The 20,273-nt window shown below is 43.9% G+C and overlaps 1 protein-coding gene and 2 long non-coding RNA genes across 3 annotated transcripts in view; 2 read left to right on the top strand and 1 right to left on the bottom strand.

Annotated features, from left to right (window-relative positions):
• The window catches only part of CRHR2 (corticotropin releasing hormone receptor 2), a 144,198-nt gene that overhangs the window by 33,042 nt on the left and 90,883 nt on the right, over positions 1 to 20,273 (top strand). Inside the window, 1 exon segment of the mRNA XM_068175640.1 lies at positions 9,431 to 9,550. Within this exon segment, the coding sequence (XP_068031741.1) occupies positions 9,431 to 9,550 (120 nt within the window).
• Positions 15,224 to 16,454, bottom strand: LOC137464343 (uncharacterized). Its single transcript, XR_010994201.1, has 2 exons — positions 16,298 to 16,454; positions 15,224 to 15,545 (listed from the first exon to the last, which is right to left on the bottom strand). It is a non-coding gene; the product is annotated as an uncharacterized lncRNA (long non-coding RNA).
• On the top strand, positions 16,457 to 18,285 carry LOC137464350 (uncharacterized). The gene is made up of 2 exons (XR_010994204.1): positions 16,457 to 16,573; positions 18,096 to 18,285. It is a non-coding gene; the product is annotated as an uncharacterized lncRNA (long non-coding RNA).

Here is a 20,273-nt window from a genome sequence, read left to right as displayed (position 1 = left end):
TAACAGGATTCTATAAGTTTTATGCAAGATCATTAAAATTCAAACAAAAGCATAGCATTTAAAGAAATATGTGTGCATTTCAAAGCAGCATAAAGTCCTAGCTTTCAATTTCTGTCTGACATGTAAATAAAACTCTGATACCCATCTCAGATATGTGATATGTTGGCAGGTGACAGCTCTTTCTAAAGTATAAATGTATCTTGGGGTAAATAACATCCTACTAAGTAGAATATCTAAGAGTTGTAAATTTGAAGAAGGTATTTGTCTCCAAATTGAATGAATCATCATTCTCTGAAAGTGTACATTTCCCTAGAGACTGTTAGAGAACTTGATTTAGTCTAGACACCCAAATTTTAGGTGGCTGGAATTAGGTGAAATGAATCCTTCTGCCTCTCTGAACCTCTCAAATACCCTAAACCATACAAGACCTGAGCTGCAGAATTGGAAATACTGGCCTTGGTGGAGAAAACATCAAGGGGTAGTGAGCCAAGCTAGGGAGGAGATCTGGAGAGGGATTTTTTTTATCCCAGGAAGAATCCAAAATTATGTGAGGTCACTGATTCCAGACACTGGCACAAGCTATTGCCACAGAATTAATGTTCTGACACCCTCTCTGTTCTTCTGGGGCTGCAAGCGTGTGCAGTAGCAGTTTGAAAATAACAGATCAGGTAATAATTACATTATTTTTCCTTAGTTATCATGGCCATAATAATATTATGATAATCCATTTTCATGCCTTATCATTGCAGCTGGTGTCTGGTGTGACTGGATCCTCCTCAGTGTCTGGTGAAAATGATGTGTTTGAGAACGGCTGTCTCAATTCTCAAAGTCAGTATTCGGCTCATGATTCCTGCCACTTCATTTCCAGGCATTTTCTCTGGTGTTTGCTGAGTGGTGGCTGGCAGAGAGATGCAAATCTATTACACAGTGCTTGTGTTCTATTGATTTCCTCTGGTAAATAATTCCATTAAATCTAAGACATGGAATCTCTAAACATAATGCTGCTGGCATTGTGATAGTCCTGTCCTAACAGGAGATTTTTCTTCTCGTATTTATTCCTGATGTGTTTAATTTCAAATATTTTTGTTTGCTCTCCCATGAAATGATAAACCCAAAGTTATGGGATTACAGCTGCCAAACACTCCAGGGAGACAAGGTAGGCCAGTGGGGAAAAGCTCAGCAAACAATTTGATCTTTGTTCAGGGCATCTGGAATGGGATTAATCTGATTAATGCAGAGAGTTACATCAATCCAAGCTGGTTCCTCTTATAGACAGCTAAGATCTACTCAGGGTAATGGTTAGAGCTGAGGGCAAAATCAATCACATCAGGTGAATCGCATTGCAAAAGTTCTTTCTTTTTTTTTTCTTTTTTTTTTTTCCTATTGGTTGCACACCTCAGTGAATTGACATCTCTGGAAACATTTGAACTGGGGACACCATAAGAGATGTGTCCAAAATTTGTTTCCTCTCTGAGGTGTGTTGTAAACATAACAGTTCAACCAAGGGGAGAAAATTACCAGGAAAACTTTAGTTGCTCTACAAGGTTTGTGCTACTCTTTGTCATTTTAGGAGGTTTCCCACATTTATGAATGATTTAAATTAACCCAAGGAATAAAAATCTACTGCATAAAGCCTATATAATAATAGTGAAAGCGTCCTTGTGACATGCTGCTGATGGGATTCTTCCCTTTTATGACAGGCTCAGGTTTTTCCCAGTCTGATGTCCACAGGTGTCCCAGAACAGTTGAGATGCCTGAGGATAAAATGTTTGCCCTGTGGCTGCTGCTTCAGAAGGGATGGGTCTTCCCAGGGTCCTGAGTTTCTCTGCCAGCCTCATGTGGCTATTCTAGATATGCTGGAGTACGTCAGATCTTGCAGGTCACACACTTTTGGGCAGTAGAATCAGTCTAGATCCTTCTTGCCTATAAATGGCAGCTTTGATAACTCATGGAAAGCAGAGAGTCAGAGCATTGAGAGCTGGCAGCTCTGCAGTGTTTCACTCTGTTACAAGTCCTCAATTTTCCACATGCTTTGGGCCCAAAGGAGTACGTACAGAAGCCACCAGCCCAGGGTCCCAAGGCCAGACTGATGGTGCTCCTCAAAGAAAACCCAAGCAAGTATGAGTTGGATGGTTTAAAACTGGGAGTCATGACATTGTAGCTACCATGTGTGCTATGCCATGAAGGCAGGGCCCAGACCCCAAAGGGTTAATTCTCTTACTTTTTCTGTTAAAGTTGCTTAGGAAGCCCTATTGATTAGATAATGGCAGTTTGGAGGAAGCTGGTTTTGTTGGTGTGTCTCAGTTTGAAAAGACAGGTGTCTGCTGAGGAAAGCAGGAGCTTCTCTTGAATTGGAAAGTGTAAACCCCCTCCTTCCAAATTGTTATAATTTTGAAATTAAGGGGCTCTCAGGGAAAGATATGGGAATAGGAATAACATTTATTTTATTAGAAAAATTAAAAATGCAGTAATAGAAAACACCACTGTCAAGAGTCAGAACATGCCCTGGCAGCCTGTGGGTTAGGGTGATGGCAGCAGTCCCATTCCATGGTGGCTCAGCCCTCCTGCAGTGCCAGCTGTGCTTCTGCTGGAGCAGGGATCCTGCACAAGGCTGGAGTTTTCCTCTGAAGCTCCAGGGCTGCTGGAGATGGGCCTGGGCTTCCTCTGGGAATGCAGTGGAGAAGAAAGCTGCTCCTCTGGCAATGCAGTGGGCAAAGGCTGCTGTGGTGTTGCAGGAGTCAGATTGTATCCAGGTAGGAATGCTTGGCTCCTCCCCCTGGGTGGAGCCTCTCCCCATGGGATGATGGAATTTTCTCAGCCATGCAGGGACACTCACTGGCCATGAGCAGAAGAGATCTCCTGGAGGGAGGATTGGCTGTGGGAGAGATAAAGAAAACTGCACAATGAACAGAGGAGAACTGCCCCAGCTCTGACAGATGACAAATAGAATACACACACCCTGCCCCAACTTGCATTTGCAACCTAAGACACGGGGTCATCTGATTTGGGTAATTTTTAGAGCTGGGACATTGAGCAGCATGATCATGTGTTATTTGTCTCTCTTTGTGCTTTCTGAGCTACCCGATGTTTCAAAATCAGGCACCGTGCAGTGCCTGTGAGCTTCCAGAGGAAATGAGGGATTGACTTCTGAACATTTGGGTGTCTTTTATTTCTCTACATCTTTCCAGTTTATGATGCATGGGAAGACTACTCAGATCTTCCCAGCATGCACTGAAAGGCAGCAAAACAAAGCAGAGTAGGAGGCAGGGAGAGCAAAAGTTTGGCATATGCTGAATTAAGCCACAAGGAGTTTTGTGGCTGATGTGTGCTGAGGAGGAGAACAGAACAAGACCCCTGAATCTTTACATCCTTTCTGGCACTGGTCCTGTTGTACACAATAGAAAGTGTGGGACTAAGAACACACATCCTCATGGTCATCATTTGTTCAGATGGGGCTTAACTCCCTTTTTTTTTTTCCTATTTTTTTATGCTTGTGCTGTAAACAGAGCACCAAGCCATTGCCAGGCAGAGATAAATATATCAGATGACCTCCTTTGTGGTTTTGTGTGTCTGTGAAGCACTGACTCTGAATTTGACCCTGTATAAAATCAAGAGTTATTCTGGAGTGCTGCTGTGCTCTTATGCAGTAGATGATGTTCTGTACATTCATCTAAAACAGCTCACTTCAAGAAAAATAACTCTGGCAGTTTATTAGTGTGACAAGGTTGGTTCTTTTGTGTGCTTTGTGTTCTTGTAATCTCCCTGCAGTGTCTCATCATTCGTCCCATGTAACATGATTCACTCACACACGTTTCATAGCTGTACAGAATGGCAGGTGTATTAATGTGCCTAAAGAAATAGATTGATATTGTATTGAAATGTATTGATTTGACAGCATAAATAATAAATGGCTGCAAGCCATTTATTATTTATGCTGTTGGATCTTTTTACACCCCCAGTAAATATTTTCTAGCATCAATGAAGCTGCGAAGATTCATCACCACAGACCTGCATTTATCAATTTTATCTTTGCTCAGTGGAGTCATACTTCATTTCTAGCAATAAAGGATGTCTCCTGTTTCTAACAGATGAGTCTATCAGCTGAAACAAAGATCTCTGTGTATCTATGTCTAATCGTCCTCTCCACATACAACAATCCAGTGTAGGTCTCAAGTAGATGCAGAAAGGACCAGATTTTGATTAAAAGTGTAGCCCTCAGTTTGAGAAGGGGTTTTCTTTAGCAGTCTACTCCTGCAGCAGAGTGGAATTCATTGTGAGGAGCCAGGGTGTGGTGTGGCAGAGAAGTCAGCCATATGTGACATATCCATGGCAGTTCTACAGCTATCTGTGGAGATCTTTAAGCTCTCCTCAATCTCTTGCTACTTGAATTGCCTTGCTCCCTGTGGTCTGAACGTGCTCCCACTCTGAAAATTGTATTTACACACCTGGAATGGGAACATAAATATTCTACCAGCTCGTGGTCATGTCACTGCATTTGAGAAGTGCACTCAGAGCAGTTTTGCAGTGCAGCTTGAGGGCCTTGAGGTTTGTGGCCCAGAAGCCACTTGGGTAAATTTGTACCTTCCTCAAAGTCTTGCATTCCTTACCAAGCTGAAAAGTCCCAGTAACTTGACAGTTTGATGCTGGAAGGTCATTGCAATAACACAGGATTTCTGGTGGACACTTTTTAGAGAGGAAAAGGAGATGAGAAAAAATTGATTGTACAACTTGAAACCCTCCAGCCTTATATTTAGAAGAAACTGCCCCACGAGTGAGTTAACAGAGCAGTTTGTGCATGAGATGAAGAGTCTGGATGTGGATGCACACACCTGGGTTAGGGGAAGAGAGCTGAAGGGCCTGCACTGATGCCGTGACTCGGTGTGATACTTGCACACTGATGAGGTAAAATTCCTGAAAGCCAAATGGCACTGAGGTGCAGAGGACACTGGTGTCACCAGATGGATAGATGATGTGCATTTCCTGCCCTGAGCCTTGTTACAGAGCAGAGCAGAGGGTGACTGCTGTGCCTGGAGAGCAGGAGCTCTTCACACTGACAGACAGACAGACAGCAGGAGTGATGAAGCTGTCACTGTAGTGGGAGGCTGAACACAGTGGCTTTTCTTTCTCTGAAGAAGGGAAATGAGGAGAGAACTTTTGTTCTGTTTTCTTTTTCCTCTTTGCTTCCCCCCCCCCTCAATAATCATCCTGGGTCTTGAAATACACAGGAATTCCTTGGTTTTGTGTAGATTGAATGTCTGAGGAGAAAGTCAGGTGGTTCTGGAGCTCCTTCCACCCTCTCCAAACACTTACAGTGACTGCCTGAGTCTGCATAGAGCTGAGCTTTGATGTTGCTGGATAATCACAGCTCATCCTTGCTACTCACTGTTGGTGGGGCAAACTAAAAGCTGTGCTCTGGCTAATACCATCAGCTGTGGCTTGGAGCAGGTTGTAGATGAAGAAAGCAGCTGTGTAGCAGTGGTGTGAGGGCTGACATACAGAGGTTTCCATTGCCATTTATGAGCAGAGCTCGTTCCTTTCCCAGAAGAACTGCAGGTGACCTTTTAATAAGTCCTCTTTAAATGGTCTTACTGAGCTCTGTGTGTGCGCACAGGTTTATTTGTCTGTCCTGTTCTCTTCCAGGGCCTTGCACGTGCACCCAAAACAACCAGTGAATAGCAGCTCGCAGGAACGAGCCCACTTGGAAGCTGGCAAAGTTTTTCTGCCGGCCAAGAGCCAAATCCCAGCTTTCTTGGGATGCTGAGGAATTTCTAAGGCAGATCTCTGCTGCCTGGCAAGGTCTGATTTGTGTCACGTGCACCATGGCATCGGCAGAGAAGCAGAAGTGTCAGCAGCTGCAGGATTTCTGTCAATCTTTCATGTAATTGGTTTCTTGCATAAAGAACAACATTTGCACATCAAATGACAGAGTCAGGATTTCACTAGATCCACTCAGAGGGAAACTTTGATGAAGTGGTTAATTGTACCCAGGGATAGCTGCAAAAGTAGTTTTTCATCAAGGGGTTACAGTGGAACTGGGATTATTAAAGAATGGTGCTGATTTGTGGACTGAGGAACAATAAATTATTTTCTTCATTCAGACTTAATCCTCAACATTCATGCCCTCTATATTTATTTTTGCAGTGCTTTTTTTTATTAAATATATGGAACACAACATGATTGTATGATGCGTGCTGCTTCTGATTTTCTAAAGTTTGAACTGAGAAGATGGAAATCAGTTTAGATTGAATATTTTCTAGCTCTTCTCACTTTAATGAAGAAATCCTTCTCCTGATCCTGAAAAAAATATTTAGTTTAATTCAGGGCTATTGTTTCAGGTGTTAACCACTATAAAGAACAGAACTGAAATGAAATCCAGCTTAGTGTTCGACTCTGTAATATTTGAACCATTCAAAAAATCTTCAAGAGTTTATTCTGGAATACACAGGGCAGAATTAGGAACGTGAAACATTTACCAAATTTAAAAGTAGTTACTTTTTTTGAAACTGTCATTCTTTTTTTGTAATTTATTAAGTGCTGCATTCCTCAAAAAATTCAGGAAACTCCACTGCCCAAAGCTTCTGAGCAGGATTTTGATTCCAGAGTGCTGAACAAACAGTATGAAAAAATAGAAAGGGCAGACAGTAGGTGAGAAATGAAGACTTTTGGCCAGGCTATGTGATTTTTCTCCTGCAGAGAGGCAGCAGAAACAGACAAAAAAAAAATTTTACAACATCCTGGACCAGTGTCCTGCTGACTGCTCAGTCCTGCCTGTGTGGGAGCAGCCACTGGGCTCAGTGGTACCACTGGGCACATTCAGGTGCTGTCCTGTGAGGAGGTCTCAAAGCCACCCCTGAGAGGCTCAGCTTGAGGAACAAAAAGGAATTTTATGAGCTCAACTTCACTGTCAAGAAGGAGAGAGTGAGGGTTTAGAGCACCCTTTATCCCTCACTCTTGGAAGTTGAAGAAAAAGGGTTTTCTCCTCAAAGCACTGTTCAAAGCTGGCCAGTGGGTTGGTCGTGGTCATGTTAGGTGACGGATGCTAAAAAAATTTTCTCGCCTGCTTTTTGGGGTTTGAGGTGCATGGGACAAAGAGATCTGTTGGTGTTGAGAAGGGTTAATTTGTTGCAATTGAGATTTCTTCAGAAAGGCTGCAGTTTTGGGAACTCTGACTTGAGAGGGAGATCAAGGCTCCAGAGAGAGAAGCAGAGAGATGCATTCACTTGCCTCAAAATATCCCAGTGTCTAGAGAATTGGTACACTTGTTATTCTCATGGGTTTTTACATATTTCAAATAAAAATACTTATCCCAAAACCACAGTGGTGCTCCTCCTCTCTCTGCCATTGCAATCTGAAAACGTTAAAAAATCTCAAGATTCCCAGATGGCAAAATAACATCCTGGCTAGTTCTCTCCTCAGTGCATGTTGTTAATTTATTTGTTGTTCTAACCCAGTTATTTTTTCTTTTTCCTCTCTCTGGATGCCACAATTCTTTTGGTCCTTCAAAAGTAAAGAATAAAGCCCTTCAGTCTTAAATATGAATAAAAGGAAAATCCAGGGCTTTGCAGGGTGGGAGATAAATGTTATAGGAAGTCCTGTACCACTGCTTTGAGCTCAGTGTAAGCACCTTGTCCGATCTAAAGCTGTGAACAGACTGTAAATATTTCATTTTACTGTCTTTGCCTTCTTTTTCTGCATTCCTCTCTGCCACTTCATATCTACTGATCTCAGTCTACTCCCTTACAAGTCAATTTTTTGTTTGCTTCCAAAAATCCTTCTGAATCTGTGATCATAAATGATCCCCAGCAACACTTTTTTTTTTTTTTTGGGATTTCCTCATAGTTTGGTGTAGCAAGTCAGAAAGGCTGGTCCGGTCTGAGCTGCTCTCCAGCGTGCAGCCCTTCACCCAGTTCCACTCTGCTGAGGTTTGATTTCCCAAAGATAGCCAGCCTTCTGGACAGCTCCTTCCAAACATCTCCTCCTTCCCCTACACCAGACCCTTCTCATCCTGTCCCACACTGACCTCAGTTTGTCAAGCCCTTTGCTCTTCCCTCTCTCCCCACACCAGGATTTTCTTGTTTAGAGGCTCCTGCTCTTGCTCCTGGTCAGTCTGGGTGGTCATCCTTTCTGAATCCTACCCCTGGAAAATGAGAGGGGATTTCTTTTATTCCTCTTCCCCTGAATGATCCATCCTTTGCTTCAGAGCTCTCTGTACCTTGCCCTGCTCTATTGTCCACCCCATCCCATCCGTGTGAGTGGCTGAAAGATGTGTTCCCTTGGTGCCTAGGCTCTACTCTCCCCACTCTGCCTCTTCTGTGGGTCATTATTCCAGATTTCTTTATTCCAGACCAGGCTGGACAGGGCTTGAAGCAACCTGGTCTATTGGAAGGTGTTGGAATGAGATAACCTTTAACATCTCTTCCAAGCCAGACCTTCTGTGATTCTATGATTACTCCAGATTCCTTTATTCCAATGCCTCTCTTCTATCAGATCATCCCTGCTTTTGTTATTTTTATCCTTCATCCCTGCTTTTATTCTTTCTCTTCTTTCTCAATGCCTGCACAGCACCTCCTGGACCGGGTCCCTCCTTCCCCCCTACCCCAGCATCCCTGCTCATCCTCAGTTCCACGCAGCAAAGGCAGGAATTGCTTCACTCCACAAAAAATCCGAGGAGTTCTCCTCCTCTGATGGCTTTTCCTGTTCTCCCTGGCTTTAATTTGCAGCGAGTATTTTTTATTTTTTTAATTTTTTTTTTTTTTTTTTTTTGCGCAAAAGCGCTCATCCCTGGAGCTAACAATAAAACTGTGCCTCTGTGTGTCAGAGAGAGGGAGGGCGAGGCAGGAGGAGGGCGAGGGGGATGCAGCAGCAGCACAGCGGTGTGGCAGAGCCTGGGGACACCGGGGAGACGTGAGCCCCTCAGGCCGGGCTCAGCCCGATCCCATTGGCTCCCGAGCCGCTGGATTTAAAGGGAAGAGGAGCCGGGAGGGCTGAGCTGCACAGGCAGACGCAGACTCTGCCAAGTTGTCAGCGCGCTGCGAGCGGGAGAGGCTCGAACGCACCAGAGTGCGCCTTGATGCTCGTTTGGCTCCAGAAAGGGGAAAAAGAGGAGAAGACCAAAAAACAATATAAGGGGTGAAGGAGACTCATCCAGTCCAGCAGTCCCAGAGGGAATAATGGATGTGACCATCTCTCAGTTCATCCTAGAAGAATTTGATGTGAACTGCAGCCTCCTGGATCGTTTACACGAGACTTTTTTAGAGAGTTCCTCTATCCCTTTCCTGGGCTTTGATGGTAGGAGTTGTTACCTGGTGCAGAGCTCGGGAAAAGCTTTAGAAGTGCTGAGATTCGCTCTGTTTCGTGATGCGGAGTGCGTGGCTTTCGTGCTTTCTCAACTGCTTCTTTTTCCCTTTCTGTCTCGTGTTTTTAACCCCAGGTCCGTACTGCAATGCCACCACGGACCAGATCGGGACCTGCTGGCCCAGAACCTCTGCGGGGGAGCTCGTGGAGAGACCCTGCCCGGAGTTCTTCAATGGGATCAAGTACAACACCACGAGTAAGTACAAACTCCTTTCTTCTCCCGCAGATCTCGCGTTCAGAAGGTGCCTGGGGACACCCAAAAATCTATTTTCATTAAAGGAAAAAAAATAACAATAAAAGAAAAAAAAAAGTTTGCTTGGGAATCAACCTTTTCCTCCACATTCCAGCCTGTATATTCAAATTTTTTTTGCCTGGAATGATGCAGATTTCTCAAAAGCGCAGGCTTGTGGACACTGTTTCCTCTTTGCTGAAGTACATTTAGGGGAGAAAATATCCTCTGCAGCCTGAGGAGGGTTTGTTGTGCTTTGTGTGCTTGTGCATGTGCAGCTGCCTACAGCTCAGTGTGTTTGTAGCAGTGCTTCACCCACCTGGATAATCAGACAACCTTTGGCTCGTGGAACACTCAGTCCTGCCACCTAAACTGCATTTGGGAAGGCCAGTCCCTTTTCCAGGCTGGCTGTGTGAGCAGGGCTTCAAACCCTGCTGGGAGTTGGGTGTAACAGACAAAAAGAAGGCTGAGGGCTGCGATCTGTTTTAGCAACTTCATCAGGGACTGGCTGCTGAGGCTGGAGCTGCATCAGCTCTGCACGGGAGACAGGAGAGGAAATTAGGAGACAAATAATAGTCAAAGCAAGGGAGCATGGGGGCTCCTTAGAAATCTCCTGGATGCTTTATTCTTCGAGGTAAACAATCATGATGACTCACTACAAATTTATTATTCAGGCTGTGGGACCCAGGCACTCATTTCCTTTTGCTTATCTGTCAATACCCTTTAGACCTTTCATTAAGAGTTTTAAAACATATTAATTCCAAATGTGTGCACCCACTTGTTTGTCACTCATTTTTTCAGTGTGGTTTTGACTGTAGGGATAATTTCATTCCATGTTTCTCTCAGAACTTTTGCTTGGGTGTTGGTGATCTCACTTGCAGGTATTGTTAATTTTGTGGGGCCAGCATTCTCCTTTAGTCCCATAAAACAGTGACCCTGACATTTTAGATCTAAACTTGTTTAGATCTAAACAAGTTTAGATTTCTAAACTTGTAGAAAGTGAATTTATTCATTCCCCAGCTCTAGGTGTCATGGTCAGGTAACTGGCCAAAAGTTTGGTGTGTTGGCTCTGAGAAACAAAGACCCCTGCCAGATTAGTTCTTAGGGACAGACTTTGAGCAGAGTAAAATTTTTCCTCAGAGAACTGCAAAATCATCCCAAAGCCCTCTAATTTCAGACCTGGGTCTTTGCAATAAAATAGGAGGGAACTTGGAATGGGCTGGGTGATGCTGTCTTTGATTACAGCAGATACTTCACTACTTGGACAAGTCTCAGCTGAGACCAGAAGAAAATTTCTGAGAATTAAGGGCAGTGCAGAACACAGTGGAAAGATTTTAAGTGTTTTTCCTGTATATGAAAGAAAAAAAAATATTGAATACCCGAGTTCGGTTTTTATAAACTCTGTTGATGCTTTCAGTAGTTCATCAATGACCTGATTTAAAGTTCTTCCCTGCTCCTCTCCTTCTCAGTGGTGGCTGATGCTTGTATTGCAGTGATAATAAGTTTTCTTAAATTCTTTGCTCTTAAAACAGTGGCATGTTAATTACATTAAAGACTGATGGAAATATGTTCTTGAAATTCTGAAGCATTATTTTCTGAGGAAATGGATATTTTTCTCTTTTCAGCATAAAATGTGAGTAGCTACCTCCAGATGATCTTAGACACTTCCATATTTGTAGTTCTTCCAAGCTGTAGTGCAGAAAACAGAGGGAAGGGTTATATCAAAATCTGGTCAGCTTTTGGAATCAGTATCTCCTTGGGAAATAGCAGTTAAGTGATTAAAGCTAGGGAAAGCAGTAAGACAGCAGGTTAATGTTTGAATACACAGGTGCAATCTCTTTTGGCATTTGAAAAATATAATTACTGCATACAGAACATGTCCAGAATTTGGGAAAACCAAATACTATCACATTCTGACCACTTGCATGATTTCACCAAGTTGGTTTGTGGGCTGCCTCATTTGTGATGAGGCTGATTGTGCTGAAAACCTCAGCTGTGTTCCCCATGCAGATGATAAAATGAGCACAGACAACTGATTAAAGAATGGGAAATGGATCTTGCAAATCTCAGAGGTGAATAATACAGCTCAAAATGAAGGTCTGATAGGAGATGGCTTGAATCAACATAAGATTTCTGCCTAGGACATGTAGTTTTGTTCTATTTTGTTTTGTATTTTGATGAGGCAGAGGGAGAATTGATGGTTTGTTATATTATACTGATTTTTTTTTTTTGAGAGCAAAATCAGACCAATTTAGAAAAACCACCTTGCATTGCCTTTCTTCTACTAAGAGCTTATCCAGCTCTAGGGTGTAACAGCATTTTTTATCCTGTCAGGTATCCCATGTTAATGAGCTTCCACCTTTTTAGGAACTACAGCTTTTCTTTGCATTGATTTTATATATCTGTGAGCATATTTTGTATATCTGTCAGTATATTTTGTATATCTGTCAGTACATTTCTCATTTGAGAGCCTGTAAAAAAATTGGATCAGTTTCAGTGATTTCTTTTTCAGTTTTAGAAATCAGGCTCTCAAAGATTCCAATTTCCCACCAATTTCCTAAAAGCAGCTCATCAGCTGGAGGGGATGAACTCAGCAGCATTCCCTGTCAAAGAAAGCTTTTGCATTGTAGACAGTGGCAAATCCAGACTGGGAAGTGCCCAAACTGTGTGAAAAGCTTTTGAAAAACTCAGAGAAGCACAAGACACTGATCCATGGCCAAGTTTTGGTACTCATGGGGCTCTTTCTGCACCTCACTGTAGTCGCTGTGCATGGAGGGGATGGAATTCAAGACAAAGATAGGTAGGTTACTCCACAGATCAGCTCATCAGAGGCTTTGGATGCACCTCCCCTGCTTTGTGTCCATCCTGTCACCTCTCAGGCTTTGATGTTCATTCTGACTTGGATGGGGAATGCTATCAAACCCCGCCAATGCCAGCAAACTCAATGAAAAAGCATTTGAGGCAAAAAAAAGGAAAAAGAAAAAGAGCTTGTGCTTCAAAAACTCCCCTCCTGTTTGCCACACTAGAATAAACTGTTTGTGTAAAATATTTCCATCCTAACTGCAAGAAATTCCCGTGGTGATTCTGTGCCTGGGTCTGTGTTTCTCTGTGTCTCCTGGGAGCTGCTGAGTGACTCAGATAAGTTTCAGCTGCATTCGTAAAACAAAGTCTGTCAGTCTGTGAGGATTTTTTATCCCTGACACTTTGTTATTTTGGTGATATGTTGGGGGTTTTCCGCTCCCTCTTTATTTGGGAAATAAAGTCATGTTGACAGATCACCCTCTGCTACCCTACAGTGTGAATATGGGCAAAATGCTCTTTGACCAAGGATCTGAAAATTATGCCATTCACTTACATCTTTGCAATTTTTATGTATTATTCTCAAAGGGGAAAAAAATTAAAAGAAACAGGAAAAAAAAAAGTGTGTTGGTGCAGTGTGTGACTGTGCACTTGTCTCTGCTCAGGTTCTATATTTAGTGAAAAATGACAATATCGTTGCTGCCCTCTAGATGTGTTTATGCTTTGACAGTGTGAAGCTCTTAGTCTTGTTTTAGGAAACAGATTAATTCACTTATTAGGATATCCCGAGGCTTGATTAATTCAGCAAATGGCCTGTAATGAGTCTGGTTTTGCTGCTTGCTAAAAAGCAGCTGTTCAAGCACGTAGTTAGAGCGTGTTACAGGGTAAAGTATTAACATTAACACCTCCACTAGAGATTTCCTTGTGCAAAGGGAAAATCCAGGGTTAAATGTTCATCTGCTGGACAAGAAATGTTGACTTTTGTAGCCTCAGATGAATTTTGTCTCAAGCACCTGGTGTGGCAGGGGGGTGTTCTGTGGTGACACCCATCCATCATGGGCTGCTCGCTTTGCTCTGGCTGCAAGCAGGAGCTGCAGGCATTCAGATTAAAACCCACAAAGCTAGGTATTTCCAAGTAGTATCAACAGCAAATTTAAGTATTTAAGCTCTAATACAAGTCAGAGCTCTAATTGACAGGAGTGAAGCCTAGGGAGTTACTGAGCTCAGCCTAAATGAGCAGCTCAGCTCAGCAGCCCCTGCAGAAGTGACAGGGCTGTTTGCTATGCCATGGGGTATTTTATTGCTATTCCAGAGGGCCCAGCCTTGTTGTAGGTTTGTGTTTCATCTCCCAGGCCACACAGGTGTTGCAGATGCTCAGTGACAAATGATCCAATGCCCGTGTTCAGGCAGCTGAATTCATCCCTGGGAGTGTGTTGTGCTGAACTGATCCCACACCTGGGGGTTGAGATCAAACTGCTTTTGTGATCAACAAAAGGTCTCTGTAGCTCCAACTCCCTGCCTGCAAATCCCCCTCTCTCTCAGTGCAGGGAAGCTCTTTGACTGAAATAGCCACTTCACAGGAGTGTTTTGGATATCACACCAAGCATCCTCCTCGCCTTCTCTGGGGACCGTGCAGCTGAGAACAGGCACATAATCACTGCTAACCTTGCCCTGATGGGGACTGGGCTCCTCCTTGTTCTGAGGGGGTGTGCACCACCTTTCCCTTGGCCCCACAACCAGCTGCCTGCTGAGAAAGCTTTGGAGAGGGTTGGTGACTTAGCAGTTGTTGTGCACGTGGATGGGCATGGGGGAAAGAGCCCCTGGCACACAGATCACACCTGTACCTGTTAGCAGGGCTTGCTCCACACTGAGGGAAGAAATCCTGCAGTTCATGGTTGTCTCATCTTGAACACAAAGAAATAGTCTTTTGTGTGCTGAGGGAAGGGTGAAGAAGTGAATTAATAGCTCTTCTGGTGTGCATTTTCCCTCTTTTGAAAGGGTTTAAAGGGATGATTCAGTTTTTAAAAGAGCTAATTTTCATAGGTTAGAGCCCCGTTCTTTTATGGAGATCTAACCTTTGCTGCTTTTCCTTCTGATAATTATTGTTCAGAGTTCTGGAGATGTGGCTCCAACCTGCATATAAAACACGGGCCTTGCTAGGAAATCAGGTCTCAGAGTCTTGTTCGCATTTTGCGGGCAAGCCCTGTCCTGATAATTACAGAAATGTGCACTTTTAGAAGTGGCTGGCCCAGAGACTCAATTAACATTTTCACTTATGTTTTATCTCATGTATTTTAGTGTCTTGACCACTTCTGTTGATCACATTCACGTGACTGACTTGTTCCCCAGAGGTTTTTCTGGCTCAATTTCTAAAGGCTGCATTTTGGAAAGCAAAGTCCTGCTGAAAATGACAGAGAGCCCTGAAGTTCTGGTGGCTTTTCATCATTATTGGAGAGGAATAAAATGTCCATCATGGGCATGCATGTGTGCTTTCAGACTCAAAAATATTACTATGACACCCTAAAATTACTCTCACCTCATCTGTCTTCTGCAACCTTGTTAGATGTCCAGAAGGCTTTTATCCCACTGTTTAATGACAGGGGATTTGGGATAAAAATAAATGTTTTGTAGTCAATTTTAGTTATGGAGTCACTAAAAAAAGACTTTTATTTTTTTGGTAAAAATGTCTGCAGCCTTGCAGTAGCCATGTATCAGCCCTCCTGGGGGGTAAAACACAGTATTTTCAGCTAGGAAGTCAAGAGTACATGAAAGTTAAAGGAAGGAGACTGATGAGAAATGCAACAAACTCGACAGTGGGAAAAAAGAAGTCCAGAATTGGAATTCTGGGGGAGGAAATAAAACATCATTTTTAAGCTCGTAAAGGTTCTCTCTGAGGAAATCAAATCTGCAGCTGATTAGGTCAGCTTGTCTCCAATAGCTCTGTGTCCAGATTAAGATTTCAACCATTTTTGTTCATTTTCTCTTGCTGCTTTTGCAGAGAAACACAAATACACGCATCTTCCACAAATACAGTGGGAGGCTCTGGATTTCAGTCAGGCACAGATGGGAGAGGCTTCACTTGTTCCCTCCCAAGTTTTTCTTCTTCTTTTTCTTTCTTTTGTGAAACACAATTTGTGGTACGAGATGGCTCTGATTTTGCAGTCTGGAAGAAAGAAAAGTGTTGGAAATAATATTTACAAGAAGGAATGAAAAGAACCCATTTTTCTTGTTCCTACTACTGTCATCATATAAAACATCATATAAAACATGTGATTTCTTCATTGAGCCCAGGACACAAGTTAACTGTATGTAGTAAAATAAGGAGATTGTTAATGTTACTTCAGTCAACATTCAAGGACCTTTCCTCCAGCCAATTAAACACGGATTTATGCTTTTGTTCTTTGCTAATAACTTGAGGTGGCTTTGTTGTGGTCCTGTTGCACCTGATTTGGGTTCTCTTCAGTTTAGGCTTGGCTTTGGGGCAAAATTCACCCAGACTTCACCAAAACTGCGACTGTAGCTGCCATTCTGCACCCAAGTCAGTCAGATCTGAGCAGTGGCACATCTCAGTGAGGGCTTTTAACCCTGGGCTATTGGGAGGCTCAGCAAACAAAGGGTTGCCCACATTATCTTGGAAGCTTCTTCGTAATTCTTTCTTTCCCTAAGGCAGCTGCCACATCCATCTCTCTGGAACTTGCTATTGTCTAAGCTGGCAGTGACTTCCAGCTGGCAAACAGATGGACTGAAGTCCATTTCTTTCCACAAGTTTGGAATTAGATGATACTTGCAAAAATGTGTGCTTCTAGAGCACGGGGAGGAAGAGGGACCGGCTCAGGAGCAGACAGGGAAGGGAAAAGAATTCAATCTATTACAAATCTTCATCTCACCGTATCAAAATGAAAGGAAAAATCCCACCCAGCTGCATGCAGTGTGGACACTCTCTTGTGGATTAGGATCTGTTTTATTGTGCCTTGTGACCCATTTTCCACCCAGACAAGCTGTGGGAGGCTGAGGTGGAACCGCGAAGGTGGAATGGGGCTCTTCTCGCCAGGTGCTGAGCACCTGAGACGCGCTGTGACTCGGCGGGTTGCAGCCTCTGTTTGCTGGCACAAAAGCTGGGGGACGGTGTCCCTGAGGCCATGGTCACCCGCCATTCCGCCTGCCAGCCACAGGGTGTCACTTAGAGCGCAGGTAAAGCCAGTGTCCCCTGCAGGGCGCATGGGAGGGATGGATGGGTGCGGGTGGCCCTGGACCGGGGCTGCTCTGGGACGGAGCTGCTCCCCATCCTGCTGCGCGGGCAAAAGAGCCTCGTGAGGTGGAGCAGGGACAAGGACACAGTGGGGAAGGACGTTCTGGGAGGTATCCTGTGTCCCCTCCACTGTGGGGTGCTGCCTCTTGCACCAGGGCTGCTCTGAAAAGCTGCGGGAAGGGCAGCGCTAAGCTTTGTTCCCAGGCAGGTGTGTGTTGTGGTAGAGGATGTGGAGCCATGCAGAGCACGGTGCAGCCATTCAGGGGTGAAGCAAACCCATCAGAGGAGCCCAGGCAGGCAGCAAGAGCCTGCCCTTGGATGATGCCGGGATTGCTCGTGGCTGGACACGCCGTGTTCTTCACTGCACTGCTGCCCATCTGATGCCTCAATGCTGTCCCCTGGCAGCTGTTGGATTGTCCCTCAGTACCTGGCAGATGCTCCAGGTGCTCCCACTTAACAGCAATAACTCACAGGTGTGTTACCAGTGGGGCAATACCACCTCAGCTCTGACCTGCCTGTTGCTGGGGTTCTGCAGAACAATTAAATCAATAAATTAGGCAGATTTAGGTTCTTTAGGTTTCCCTCTGTGCTCTGCCGTGACATAGAAGTATCTTTGCTGTTCATACAATGGTCTTTGCAATTTCTGTGGCTTGGAAGAATAGACCTTCAATCTGCATCCTTGTCCAAATAAAATTCTCAGGCTCTGACAGTCATTCAAGGCTTTGCCTAAGGTTTGCTGTCCTGGGATAGGGAAGCTCCTACTCAGTTTTGGACCCCAACATCCAGACTTGACACCCAGATTAGAACAGCCATTCTTAGCATCTTGAGAAGTTGACGAGAAATAAGGTTTCCCATGGAAATTGAAGAGGAATGGATTTTTAGTAGATATTTTCTTTTTCTTTTTCTTTTTTTCAGTGTGGTTTTCATTCCCCTCAGATGTTATTCTTGGAGTTCATAATGGGTAGCTCTTGGGACAAAGTCATAAAATCAATAAAACTAGGATTGCTTTATGCTGACTTCTTTCTCTGCAGTGCTGGGAATAACAGAGGAGCAGATACTGCTCCATATGAGACTTGTGCTGGGAGAAGCAATAATTTGAAGCAAATTATAGGAATAGTATTAAAAAAAAAAAAGAAAAAATTCTCAAGTCTCATGAAGAGACTTCCCTGGGAAACCAAAAGAAGGAGGGACCTTTCCCAGTTTGGTTGTATTGTCCCAAATCCCTGGTGGTTGGAATGCCCTGGCCATGCTGTGACAGAAGAATTAATGCAGAGGAGCTGCATCCTCCTCAGACAGTCAGGGAGTAAACAGAGCTTTGGAAAAGAGAAAATGTCTTATGGAAATGAAACAAACACAGAAAATAGGAAATTAGTTTGCTAGTGCATCATCACCATTTTAACTAAACTTAGATGTGACTTCCTAGGGATTCTTTTTCTCATTTCTAAGAATTTTTATCTAATTTAGGAATTGCTGAATTATACCAGTAATCCCTGAAACATCAGCAGTTGTGTATTTCAAAGTACATCATGAGCAGTCAGGACTTGTTGCGGGATCTCCAGGCTCCACACGGATTCCTGCTCTGCAGCTGGAGCAGCTGATGCAGAGTTTGGAAGCAGAAGGATTTCAGAGATTGTTGTTTCTGGGCTGATCTTAACACCCTTGAACAACTGAAAACTCCCATCTCTGTGTGGGAACCAGTGTGGAAAACAGGAGTTTGGGTGCTGGAAATGGGTTTCTAGGATTCATAAGGAGGGGACACGACACCCTATTCCTTTCTAGGGCAGCAGAGTAAAAGGCTGGGAATGAAGCAGAAAGGGAGAAGCAGGGCCCTTCAGAGAGATTTCCCAGTGTTGGCCTTCCACACAGAAATTTCCTCACAGGTTCCTTCCTAGTAGGAATTTTTTCTGTTCCAGGAGCTCTGGTGGGGAGAGAGAGACCCCTGACTTGGAAAGCCCTTTTGAGAAGTCCTTTTCATCAAGGGCTTCTTTTTCTTTTCAGGATGTGGATGATGGTGTGTTGGGTAGGCTTGAAGGGATTTGGATAGGGGTGCATGTCTTGGTTTGGAAAGACAGGTGTCTTCTAGGGAAGGCAGGAGCCTCCCCTGAAATGGAAAATGTAGACCCCTTCCCTCCGAATTGTTATAAATTTGAAATAAAGGGAAGCTTTCACACAAAAATATGGGAGCAGGATAAACAGTTCTTTATTAGGGAAGAAAATAAAAAGATAAAATAAACAATCCACTGAACCAAAACAACACTGACAGAGTCAGAATACAACCAACACCCTGTTGGACAGCATGTTGGCAGCAGTGCAATTGGAATTGTGGCTGCAGTCCTCCTGGAGTGTCAGGTGTGGTTCTGTGGGAGCAGTGATCCTGTAGAAAAGGGTGTAGTCGTCCTCTGAAGAGGCAGTGGAAGAGGCAGCTGTTCCTCTGGGAAATGTATTGCAGAAAAAGCTGTGCTGGTGTCCCCAAACTCAAGATTATATCCAGGTAGGAATGCTTGGCTCCTCCCTGTGGGCAGAGCATCTCCCAATGGGATGTTACAGTGCTTATCAGTCATGCAGTGACACTCAATAGCCCATTATCAGCAGATGTCTCCCCTGAGAGAGGATTGGCTGTGGAACAGATAAGGAAAAACTGCCCACTTAACACAAGACAACTGCCATACAGATCGCAAATAGAATACATCTTTCTTTTTTCAGTCTGGGACAGTGCAACTGGCTGGGTGAGTGGGGACAGGGACCCCATCACCAGCTGACAAGGCTGGTAATGTAGAGAGAACCCCTTCATGGGGAAAGCTTTGTATTAAAGAAAGACAAGATCCCATAGGTTCACATTTTGGTTAATTTTGGCCATCTAATCCAAACTTCTGAATTTCCCACTCCACAAAATTATCCCGTATAAACTCACCCACTTGCCCCTGTGTCATTAATTACCAAATTAATGCCTGAAAATGCACATTTCCAGCAGAGCTGCCTGTGACTCAGGAATCTCCTTAGCAGCCGAAAAATCAGAAGGCTTTTGTTGGGTGCGAAAGTGAGGGAACAAATTGCCACTTGCTGCTTTCTGTTTCCAAGCCTGTCTCAAAAAGGACAGGGATAAATCCAAGTGCAGTTGTGGTGGTTCACTGCATCACCCAGTTCCAGGGAGTGGCTGTAGCAGTGGGAATTCTGGGTTTTGCTGCTTCTTACTCCTTTTTGGGGAGAACTAAAGGATCCCCACAAAGATCTTTTCACACAGTTAAGCCATCCTTGTCCACCTACAAACCCATTCTCAGTCTGGGTTTTTTTTTTTTTTTCCCTTAATCTCTTTTTAATCCCTTCATCTCTGCTGTGTTCACAGCATGTTTTTCCTGGGGAAAAAAAAAATCCAGCAACAGTAATAACAGCAGTTTCATTCTCTATGAGCACTTTGGTTTATTGCTTTAGTGAATGCTGAGGGGGATAGAAGGACCTCTGAGCTGACCCAGTGAGGTGAGTGTGTCAGAAGAGCACAGACATCAGAGCAGTGTGATTCAGTTAGTCCTGGGAATATGTAAAAAGCTCTCCTGAAACTAGAAATATGCTAATCAATAGTTGGATTTTTCAGCAGACAGGTGCAAAGTCTTTCCAAGGGATTTCTATTTTACTGATTCTCTGTTA

The sequence above is a fragment of the Anomalospiza imberbis genome, chromosome 1 (assembly GCF_031753505.1).
Source record: "Anomalospiza imberbis isolate Cuckoo-Finch-1a 21T00152 chromosome 1, ASM3175350v1, whole genome shotgun sequence".
NCBI classification, from domain to species: Eukaryota; Metazoa; Chordata; class Aves; order Passeriformes; family Viduidae; genus Anomalospiza; species Anomalospiza imberbis.
The sequence above is the reverse complement of the archived record's forward strand: the minus strand, read 5'-3'. Positions and strand labels throughout refer to the sequence as shown.